This window comes from Nothoprocta perdicaria, unplaced genomic scaffold, assembly GCF_003342845.1.
Source record: "Nothoprocta perdicaria isolate Ctin4 unplaced genomic scaffold, notPer1 scaffold_15, whole genome shotgun sequence".
Classification (NCBI taxonomy): Eukaryota; Metazoa; Chordata; class Aves; order Tinamiformes; family Tinamidae; genus Nothoprocta; species Nothoprocta perdicaria.
The window spans coordinates 4,692,443-4,704,457 of NW_020454649.1; the positions used below are offsets into that span (position 1 = coordinate 4,692,443).

At 36.8% G+C, this 12,015-nt stretch overlaps 1 protein-coding gene across 3 annotated transcripts in view; it reads left to right on the forward strand.

The window, feature by feature from the left end:
- The window catches only part of TUB (tubby bipartite transcription factor), a 112,087-nt gene that overhangs the window by 80,660 nt on the left and 19,412 nt on the right, over window positions 1–12,015 (forward strand). For 2 of the 3 annotated variants that reach the window (XM_026034694.1, XM_026034693.1), the window contains exons 3-4: window positions 164–326; window positions 7,833–7,967. In XM_026034694.1, coding sequence (XP_025890479.1) covers window positions 164–326; window positions 7,833–7,967 — 298 coding nt within the window. The remainder of the gene's footprint in view (window positions 1–163; window positions 327–7,832; window positions 7,968–12,015) is intronic. The other variant, XM_026034695.1, reaches the window with a different exon arrangement.

The window sequence follows — 12,015 nt, forward strand, 5'->3', positions numbered from 1 at the left end:
TTTGGTGGGAGGAAGATTGCCTATAACGTAATACCCAGTATCTCCCTTACTAGTTCTCACCATTGGAAAGCTCTAACAGATATAAAGAAATCCATTGCACTTCGTCAGAGATTGCTGTTGTTTGGAGTTCAGTAACAGATACTTTTCTTTGCATTTCCCTCAGCGAGCATTGCTAGAACAGAAGCAGAAAAAAAAGCGCCAGGAGCCATTAATGGTTCAGTCCAATGTGGACAGTCGCACAAGAACGCGCAGAATGAAACATTCGGAAGAACAAGCACCACTGGTTGAATCATATCTTAACAGCAACAGCAGCGCCATATATCATGGTATATGAGTATAAACTATTGCATGCCTATTTACTGCACGTATGATGCTCTCAATGTTAAATGTGCACTATGAGAACAAATCCTTTTGAGTAAATAATTGGTAACCTTAATTTGTATTTGGGAGTAAAGACATCAGAACTTCCAAGGCTAGTCTCAAAGGTATAAACCAAGTTGCCCTTTCAGGGGTGTGGGAGAAGAAGCTGATGCAGGGAATATTTTAGTGTCTTCAGCCTATGCTTCAGCTTATGCTATACTGCTTTGTGACCGTCTCTGTGTGTATGTTTCTGTGCTTAAACCCATCAGTCCTCAAGAATAAATTTGAACTTTGTTCACCAATTTTAACTAAGTTTGGCTGTAAAAGTCTCAAAGATCCTGCATTTTGTCTAAGTTTCTTTAAAATAGACGATCACATAGAAAATAATATTTGAAGTTTATATCATGTAGTTTTGATTTTATTAATAGAGGTTATAGAATCCAAAAGGGTCAGAGAAACTTCAAGTATTGAAGCCATACAGAAAAAAGATATATATTGCCATTTATATATTGGTAGGCTCCGAAGAATTCTTTTATGAAAAATCAATCACAAGGAAGTTAGTTTTTATTTAGTTCTGTGCTCATTATTCACGCTTGTAGACACCTAATGAGAGTAGGTTCAGGCTTTTCCTCAGGATTTCCTAAGGGGAAATTTGGGTCATCTTTGCTCCATATCTGTCTTTTACAGATCTCATTCCAGGATGCTAAAACCTCCATGAGTTATAAAGAAGAATGATTTTCCACCTTTATTACTTTGCAAATCCTTAAATTGAAATTTATAATGGAGTGTAACAGCAAAAGGCTTGTTTTTCTTGAGTACTATGGGTATGTGGGCCATGAACTGAAAACCACAGTACCTACTACTTTAGGTTCCTTATATCAGCTAAATTTTGCAAGTTTGCACCATAGTGGACTTTATGATGTGAGATTAGCTGTACTTTTAAAGCAAAACTTGATCATTCATGTGCTTTTTTTATATGTATATTTATATTTTTTATATATATATACACACACCGTTTACTAGAATTCTAATTTCTTCTCTTTAAATCAGTTCTGTTTAGAATTTTTTTTCTCTCATACACTTTCAGTTATTTGACAAGTTTTCAAAGAAGCAAGACATTTCTTGTAGCCAACCGAGAGTCTGTTAATCTTTTGGGGATAGCTGTCCTTATAATAAACTATGAAGTTACCAAAAGCCAACTTAGGAGAATATAATTGTCTAGTAAAGTGTTTTATTGCCTTGTAAAAACCTCCGTTAGGAACATTGCTCTTGAAAACATTAAGAGCTTCAGAAGTGTCCTTTTTTGGTGTGGTCTTCTCTGGGAATGTGCTTAGTGTCTCAGGATACAGTGTTCTCATGGTACGTATTTAGGTTGAAGGCCATTTTTAACTATGGCATTCAGCTTCAGGCTTTGTGCTCTTTTTTCCCCCTTCAATGAAAACATTTGTACGTAGGAGTGTCGGATGCATGAGACAGCTGGGCTGCTTCTAAAGAACTATTCTGCTCTTTTCCGTTCATTTGTTTCTGTTATGGGCATGCTGATTTTAAGTTAAGAATGACTCTTTGATGGAAGCTGACATCCTAGTGAATGAACCTCATTGCTTGGATGAGCGTGTTTGTGAAATCAATTCCTATAATGCAAATGCTACAAAAAAAAAAAAAAAGCCACTTCTTTCCACCTATCATCCCTTACATCCCCTCATCCCCTGTTTTTTGTTTTTTTTTTTTTCAATAGCGATAGCTCTATAATACTTTGAGCAAAATAGGTCAGTGGTTTCAATTCTGAGATGTTAGGCTTTGGGTATTGGGAAATTGTTTTTCATACACTGCCATCATTCACTCTAATACAGTTTTCTGTGCTGGAATGGTTCTCTGATGGGCAACTCTATTCTGGAATAAAAACTGATTTTATTCCAGAATTATTATTGGAGAGTAGAGTAAAAAAGTCAAAATTACTTTTGTCTTGAAAAAGAAGAACCATCAACCTGGGGAGGTGTTTGTAGATAGATAGAGTAAAACAGCATATTTTGTTAGTGAAGTTGATTGTACATTTTTTCAATATAAAGGAGACCTTAGCTGCTCTTGAGTCTCTGCATGCACAAGGTGATTGCTATTAGTCCTCTGATTGCAGGTGTATTTTATTTCATCCAGTTTGGGGTTGGGGAAGGGAATAAATCTAAGATGCAACAGGATGGGCGGATATTAAGGGCTGTGACTAAGGTCAGCTGAGGCAGTTCACAAAGAGGATAATAACAGTAAAGCTTTGCGATGTTTCTGTTGACTAGATTTGAAAATGCTGGGATCAGTTTTAACTTTCTGTATGAAATGGAGCAGTCGCAGAACTCTCAGATTTTTGTTTTGTTAGCCTAGTAAGTGAGTGAATGGCTGACCCTGCTGAAAGGCTGTCTTCGTGGAGCAACAGTCAGCAGCATATTTTTTTCTTAGATAACTTCAAAGCAGAGAGCTGACAAGGTAGGATGAGATGATTTCTCCACTCCCTGTCAAGTTTTATTAGTAATTCCTCTGGGTGCCTTCAGGCTTTTAAGGATATGGGTGCTCTACCCCTGAAGAAATGGATTAGCACTGCATAATTCATTGTGCAAAATCCCCCAGATGGATAATTTCTTCTCAGCTCCTGATTATGTTTTACCCGCAGGTGTAACTTAGAATCCTGTAGCTTGCGAGTTACTTGCATGTCAAAATAAGAGTTTTTTTTTTTTTTTTACTTTTTTTTTTTTAAAGCCTTTGGTTACTAGCCTATTGACTAATTCATTAGTAACACTAAACTCTTGTGAGTTACCTGTGGGAACTGACATGAATTAGGTTGAACAACCTGAGATAAAAGGAAGCCGCAGTGCCCCAGTCCATAGGAAGGGCTAGTTTGAGCTGGAGTGTTAGCCAGTGGTTATGCCACTTAGCTGCTCAAATGATTACACTTCCCATCACTTGTCTTTAAGCATCTACGTATCAGGGAGCATGCAGGGAACTGCTTTAATCATTTGGAAAGGATTAAAGAGATATTTAATATGAACAGAACCTCTGCTTTTATAATTTGTGCACACGGGAACACAAGCACACTAATAGGAGAAATAGTTCCGTGCAACATTCTAGGGTAACTTTGGGACACAGATGAGTATAAGGAGATAAAATGTTCCTGTAAAATGATGACTACAGTGCTTCTTTTTACACCAAAATGTAAGTATTAATATAATTTTGGGACTACAGATGTAGTTGAGACCCTGGACTGCCTGCCTGCTATTTCAAGCAATAGGTATCTGGTGGAAGTTTGTTACAAAATTTGGAAATTTGAATAAACATCATAGCCTGATTTGAGATGGCAGGATTCGGCGATGAGCACGATTCTGCTCAGTCTGGATTGCAAATGTTTGCTGGGCGTTCCTGGAGCTAAGTAACCATGCAGAGATAAACTAGTTACTGCAAAACTAATTACATTATTTAATTGAATTTAATGTAAATTATGAAAGTGCACTTTTGTGGGGAAGAGAGTGATATTATTTCTTTGAAAATGGTTCATTTCCACTGAGGAGAGATTTACTTTTCATGGGACTGAATAAGGCAAAGATTTGAATGAGTGCCAGTGATGCTTTCATTAATATTACCATATTTTGTTGCAGATGTGACTTTTCTTAAATGTTTGGAATTAAAAATATTTTGAATTAGAGTCTCTCGAAATAATTTCCATTGCTACTTCCAATGTAGAGGTTTAGATTAACCATGTGTAGAAAACCAAAATTACTTTCCTTTTTGACATTTGGCAGCGTGCCTTGATGAAATGGTTGTGTTGTGCAGATTTTGGATGACAAGTCATAGCTCTGGGTTGTTAAATTTGACATGTCATTCTGCTCTTTGATCATGAATGATGAGGGAGTGTTTTCTGATGAGTATCAAGCTATCAATTTACAAGGTGGACATTAGTTAACCACGCATTTTAAAAATACTTGTGTGTTCATCAAAACACTTTCTCATACTCCTGTTTCCTGACTGTGAAAGGTATGTTTGTTTTTAAGACAGCAAAGAGTATATTCTGTGCATAAGACTGTACTCTTAATTCTTGGAGTGCTGCCTGACCTCTCAATATCATGTGGATAAAATACTGTACTTCGTATAATCGTATATTCTGAAATGTCCCTTTCAGCCCTGAGCTCTTTGCCAACACTCTTTAAAACATTTTGATTTATCAACAGTCCTTATTGTGCTAGTGCATTAATAAATCAATTCTCTAACTCCTTACTGGCCTTTATCTTCCTGCTTTAGGTTTTCCACAGATAATTTTAGCTTTTGTTTTTAATTATTTTTCTCCAAGGAGTCTAATTCATTACTACCAGCTGCATTTCACATGCTCCCACTTCTCCGCTCGTCGGTGTTCAGAGAGCAGATCCCTGGAGGTTAAGGGGATCTTTCGTCTGTTGCTTCATACCTTCTGAGGAAGTTCCTTTGTAACAGGGAGGTTTTGGTTGTGTCTTCAAGCGGCTCCAAATTATTGTGTACACTTGTTTGTTATTCTGCAACCCATTCACATGCAGTTTCATTTATGATTATCTTCACCTTTGTAAAGTCAGCTAGAGTAAACACAGCAGTGTTAGCTATATGAACTGTAAGGAGTTCACGGTGAATTTATTATTAACATATTTTTTAGGAGATCTGGAATCTGACTGTGAATTCCTAGTTGCAGGAGTAATGCTTGGGATTATGGTATTTTGAAGCAGAAATCAAGTCTTCATATGTGATTAACTTCTAACATTTCATGACTATTATCCTAATTTCGGCCTTTGTATTTAACTAGTTTTATCATCAGGATAAAACAAATAATAGTTGCAAGCTACTTGCAGGTGAAATGCGAGAGCATCTCAAACAATACCAGGAAACTGCTGACTGGTTTTGTAAGATGCCTCTAGTTGAGTTTTCTTAAGATAGTCATTTTGGCTTTCACTTTTCTGTGAGAGGCCATTGATTAAGCAGGCTGCATATTTGCTTTATACAGTTCAGCCAAGGATTTGCAACACACAACTTATCCATCTGGTTTAGCCTCTTCCCACTTGAGGTGTTTCTCAGGCAGGCTGCATTTTTTTTTTTTTAGTGTTTTCATATGTAAGATCTGTTTTGGGGGATTTCTCCACCCCGTGCCCCTCTATTTTTTTTCTTTTCCCCCTATTTTTTCCCCCTTATTCTTTCTCCCCCTATTTTTTTCTTTTAGCACTTGGCATTTTCATGTGATAGGGATTAGAAAATTATGATTGATATTTTTTTTTCCTCTAGGACTGTAAGAGTGTGCAAGAATCAGGCTGTAAGGGTATGCAGATGAAAAGAATAATTGCAGTTTGTCTGTGTGCTACTTGGAAATTATTTTTCTGCATGAAGTTGTGATCATGAGTGACAGATGGAAAAACATCCTTTTTTATTCATTTGAATATGTTCAACCATTTGTAGCTCTACCCTGTAAAATGCAGTACTGTTCAACACACAGGTTGCTCATGAGGGAAACTGCTTTTCCCCACTTCCAGCATTAAAAGCATTGGCAAAGCAAGGGAAAGCCAAATACCTTGTTCTGTTGTCATAAGTCTTCTTATGCTTACCTTGTGTTGTGTTAATAGAGTGCTTGTTGCTCTTTTCCTGTTTCTTTAGTTCAGATTCAGAAATAATGTTAAATATTACAATATGGAGATTAGTGTTCAGTAATTGATTACATGAACGTGTCTCAATAACACTAAAATTAAAATCATGTCATTTTTATTATTTGATAGTTTGTCAATTATCTCAAAACTACTACTTATGATTTAAGAGACCAAAACAGAATGAGACACACCTGAGTTTGTACAGCCAGTAGTAAAAGTGCACAGTTTCTTTTATCACTTTACTCAGCAAAGAAAGCATTAAGGAGTGGTTGATGAGCCTTGGCCAAGATCTGCTGTTGTCTGAATAATTAGTAGCTGAGAATAAAATAACGGGGATTTTTTTGTGGGGAAGTTAGAAACAGGGCATCCCCTGTTGACTTCTTTCATGAATGCAGCTACAGATTTTGCACATGGATAGTTTAAATCTTGCTATGGAAACTCCATCACTGACATCCGAAAGCCCTGTCCCCGTATATGGCAGGGACGCAGTATCTTCAAAATGGTCACTGGACTGAACTCTTGTCTTCACCTTAAAGATCAAAGCAGTGGAAATGTTCCTTCTCTTTCCTGTAGAAGTCCCACTTCTATGGCTAGTCACATATATCTTGATGAAAGTTATAGGACAAAACTAATTTATAAAATTTCAGACTTACTTATTAGATCAAAGGATCCTTGACAAGATAGTGAAGATAGGTCTTCCATTTTTCAATTACCAATGTCAGAAGATTTCATCCCTTCTTGATTAACCATTATTTTGGGCTAAGTAAATGTTTTGTCTGAACGAATGACTGTGGCCACGTTTATTCATGTTCTCATAAAAGAAAAAAAGGATAGTGGGAGGCCCTAAGTGTCAGCATCATATTCCTCTAAGATAAATCCCTATCACGACACGTGAAGCCAGAGGGCTTATCAATTAATAGAGAGAGAGCAGCTGGTGCCAAAACCTCTCCGTGCCCACCTCTAGGCTCCTCTGCCCGGGGCTCGGAAGTTGGATGTTTTCTGCATGCTTCTTACAAAGGTAATTGCTTTTATGCTTTTGTAAACTCATTTTTATTTCACTTCAAGGCTTGCTCTGGCCAGAAGAATGAGTTATTGTGTTATGTTGCTTTCATAGATTTCAAATATTGACCTCAAAGTGTGCCGTGCTTTTAGAAAATGATAAAACCTCTTTTGACTTTGAAAACAGCCAGCACTGGATGTTTTATGCTGACATTCACAATTCACTCCATGTCTCTTAGGCTGAGATTTCAAAAGAATTAATTTGCAGATACTATGAAGTGAGAGCACTTTGTAATTTCAGCCTGGGCTATAATTTCTCAATAAATGCATGGCGGTTCTACTAATCATAGCATGGTATATGGAATTGTATAAGATGCATATTTTGAAAATAAAACTTCTGATGATTCTTTGCTTATGGAGTTAGGATGTAGCTGTAAGCATATTCACTAAAAAGTGTAAATTAAGGCATTCTGTCTTCATGCTGCCAGTCTTGATGGTCAGTCTGACAGTTTTGCTATGATGAAAAGCGCTGCTTACGTTAGCTTAAAAACACATTAATCTTCTGATGTTATTTTTGGCCTGAAAGGTGATAAATTATTGAAAGGGGGGAAAAAAAGTTAGGAAATGCATCCTATCCAAAAACACCTTCAGTTTTTGACTGCTACTGTGCATTTTGTGGCTTATTTAAATCTTACCTCTGCATGAATTGCCTGAAATACCAATCAAACCCTAGGCTTTAGGTATACTTAATCCTTTGTGCCTTCAACAGATTCTCAATTTGTTTCTCTCTCTCGCTCTGTTTTTCCTTTCTTGGTGGGTTACCCCGAATCTCTCAAGCAGTGCAGGAGGCTGAACAGGAAGATGTAAAGGTGGTAGTGGATGTCCAAGCTCCGAAACCAACGAAAAAAAACAAGGCAGCAGCTGCCAGCTGTCAGACTGGCAACGCCAGAAAGGAGAAGAAAGGGAAACACAAAGGTTAGATGCATGCTGCTGAGTGTCAAATGTTGAATTGATTGCACAATATCCTTTTTTAATTTCTATTTCTTTGAATACCAGTGAATTTTTGATAGTTGAAAATTGCCTTAAATTAACTGGAAGATGTGAGTGACTTGGGTCCTGTCTCAGCTTGTAGAATCTGAGAGTGAGGACAGGCTGAAGTTTGTAAAACAAGTATTTTCCAAAGCAACATATTTATATTGTAGAGGAGGAAAAAAGTTTTCGTGCAACAAGACACGTTTCATGAGTTTTAAGGAAGTGAGAGCTGACTTGCACCAGTGTCATGTAATGCACCAATCTGCATGAAATGTAATTTGGAGGAACAGCCTTAAATTGCAGTCATTTCTATCCAATGGTTCCTCGGCACACATTTTTAACTTTAAGTGGAAGTTTGGTTGACTTCAACAAAACCAAGCTAGGATCCTCACTGCTGTTCTTGAGTTGTTACTTCAGCGGTACTTTACCCTACATATGCATTTATTGATTTAAATTTGTTTAAATTATTTGAATATTCAAAATTATATAATTATTAAGATTTTTTAAAAATATGTGTGCTAGTATCTGAGCTAAATAAAAGTCAAGTCAAAAATTGAAAAGCTAATTTTTACATTAACTGAATGTAAAAATTGCTGGCAAGGTAAGTGGACAGAAAGCTCTTCTTTCAGAACTTACATAGAAACTAATTCTGTTCTGGACTTAGACTGTAGCTGACCATTTTATAAGATGATACTTAAATCATAATTACTGCACATTGTAAAGCTGGAGTGTTTCTGGGAGATTTTAACTGACTTTCAGTCTTGCATCCTTAGCAAAGCTGCAGAATATTTTAGTACTGGATGAAACAGAAAATCTATGAATAGCCTTCCAATTCCAAAGGGATTTTACTTGAATCCACTGCAAAAAAATGCTAATTTGTGTTTCTTGGGTATGAAGAAAATGCAAGAAGTAGCACAACCTTGTAGTGACAATCATGTTATCAATTTTACAGTTACTCCTAAGAGGAAGCAAATTTCTTTAAAAAACAATTTTATATGAATACTGACTGGAGTTAATAATAAGGTCAGATCCAACTAATGAAAATGGGTGAAAATTAAATATATGTAAGGGGAAAAGATACTTGTTTTGAGTGTTGTGCTTCTATATAGCTCTTGGTGATGACTGTGGAGAAGTCCCTTAGGTGAGCAGAGCACTATTCTGAGTTTGTTTTTTTTTCAGATGCACTTGTCTATATATCCTCTGTTAATGGCAGAAGGTTCAGTTCATAGACTTTTTTTTTTTTAAAAAGCACACATTTCCTGGGGGAAGAACAGTATATTGATATTAGATCAAAGCTGTGGAAATCACAGTTTCTGTTTTCAGCTTTGGAGTTGATTTTGTTGTTGTTCCCCTTCTCACTACCATGTAGGGGCGTCTCAGTGAGATTGTGCGACTTGCATTAGCCTTGAAAAGGACTCCAGGATTCTACAAAGAAGGGGGCTATCAAGCTGTTTATACTTCTTCTATTCTAGTAATTCAGAACAGACTTGTTTATTGAATCTATACATGATTAAATGTATATGGTAATACAGTACTGATCAAATTCTTACCTTTATATTCTTGTATTAATCTTTCTTCTAGGAGCTCCTGATTTTATTTGGTCTGATTCATTCAAGTGTGACAGCTATGGTTTTTTGTTGTTGTTTTGCTTTGTTTTTGCTTTTCTTTGAGACTACCAAAACCAGTAGCAAGAAAAGAATCCTTCTGTGTGATGTTTCTCCTGAGCACGGTAGATCACCATGAGGAGATCTACAGGTGCTATTAGATCTACTAGGTGATTTACCAGGGACTTTGACTGCCAGTGGGAGCCACAGTTAGTCACCAGAAGCTGCTCAGCTTCTTGCCTGGCCTAGCTCATAATAAACACGAGTGACATTTGCTTGACAGCAGGAAACATTGCCATTCGTGCACCACGTTTACCTGAGCAGTGCCCACGGGACAGTGCTCGTAGCATGTAGCAGTCTGAGGAAAGCTGATACAAGGGCCCTTGTAAATATTTAACATAAACAAGTAGGGGCAAATACATGTGCAAAACAGCATGGTAAAGGTTTCCTTCACTGTTTAACTGTAGCGAATATTACCTATCTGGGCAATAGCTGAGCCCTTCATGCTTTAAGGAGAAAGAATCTTTAGATTCCATCTTCTGAATAATGGGCTAATTCAGAGCGAAAATCTTTGAATTATACATGAATAGCTCTTGAAGCTATGGTGTAATGATAGTGCTCTGAAGCTTAGATGTGTAATTCTTTTCTAAGTGGCTCCAAGAATGATGAAACTATGATCAGATAAATGTGAGGGAAATCCTGTATCTAATGAGGTTACAGTGGTGTGATGCAAGAGGAGAATGTGGTTAATTGCTTATGTAGGGCTGATTATTCCTCTCCAGTTAGGGGTCAGTGCATTTTGTAATTCTGTGGTGGGTAGTGTGGTGCTTAGCAACTCTTCTAAACCTGTGACTGTTGCTGATATTTCACTCTTAATGATGATATCCAGTACACACTATGCCTATTTTTAAAAAGAAACATCATTTCTGTGGGAAGGAGACTGCAAAAGCAGTAGATAGCTTATATTTTGTAGTAGTTCAACTGATTAAACTGGTATTTCTGCATGCTTTGATCTCCCAGTTTGCTGCTGAATATGATATTGAATATTGGGGAGGAAAAAAGAAGTATGCAAATCCAGGAGCTAGTTCAAAGTGAAATCTGATAGGAAAATTCACGAATCATTCTGTGAAAACATTTTGTTATAATTGAGCATATAGCATATATAGCATGCAAATAATGTCCTGGGAAAACCCTGCTTTGAACTGCACTGGTTCATTCATTGCCATAAGCAATATAAATGAGGATTTTGAAGCTTACATTTGCAGTCTAGTTTTTTATTTAAGTGTTCAACTAAATAATAGCTTTCCTGTGGTTTCTACTTTTTGTTACATTAAATTTCTGTAGTTTTTTGTGCATTCCTTACTCTCATTATGAAAGTCAAAAAGCAAAATGAGCTGCTTTGACAAACAGCATTTATTCTGCCAGGATGGCTATTTCATTCCTTAATTTGGTTTGCTTCTTTCATGTTTCCTTTCTCTCTTTCACGCCTGGCTGTCCGTTTTGATTTGTGCATCCTGTCCCATTTTTTGTATGTAACAAGCAAGTATGTTAATGCTGGCCAACTAGGAAAGCAGCACCATTTGTTGGGCAAGAAGCATCATTTCTCAGCATAGCACTTCCTTGTCTGACAGCAGAAGAAGAGTTCAGGCAGGGTAGATTTATCTTTCTTTCCGTACGTACTAAATAGAAAGGGCAGAAGGAGAAACAAACGAGCTTCAGCCAAGAAACTCCTGATCTGACAGCACTTCCAGGCTATGCTTTGGCAACACGTGAACTTTATTGTGTAGCAGGCATTTTGGCTTCCCTCATACAGATACAGATTTATGCAAGTATAGTCCCTGCTATGATTTTCTTGTTTTCCTGAAGCTGAACCCAGAGTTTATTGTTGAAGGAGAACTCTGTATAACTGTGCTTGTTCTTAGTGACCTAGTCTGGCATTAGCAATAGTCTCTGTTCTAATGGAAGTTTGGACTAAATCACCTCCAGAAGTCTTTTTTTTTTTTTTTTTTTTTTTTTTAAGCCAATATTTCTAGTTGTTCCCTATAAATAAATACTTCAAATGTCTTTGTGGTGTTTGTGCCCACATGAGTGGGCACATGGCCACTGTGCAAGCAGACACACATTGGAAATGGCTTACATAATATTGACAACTAGAATACACCGCACATTCTTTGGTCGTAAAAATAGAGAAATCAATGCATTGAAGACTTTTTAAGCCTTCTTCTTTTTCAATAAATTGCTTCTAAGGAGAGTATTACCCAACAATAGGTTTTCATATTTCATTATAACTATTTTATTAATGCTTCCTAAGCAATAATTCTGAGCATGAACATTTTCTCTGTGTGTGTTTTTCTTTGTTTTGTTTTGTGTTTTTTTTTTTTTCAATA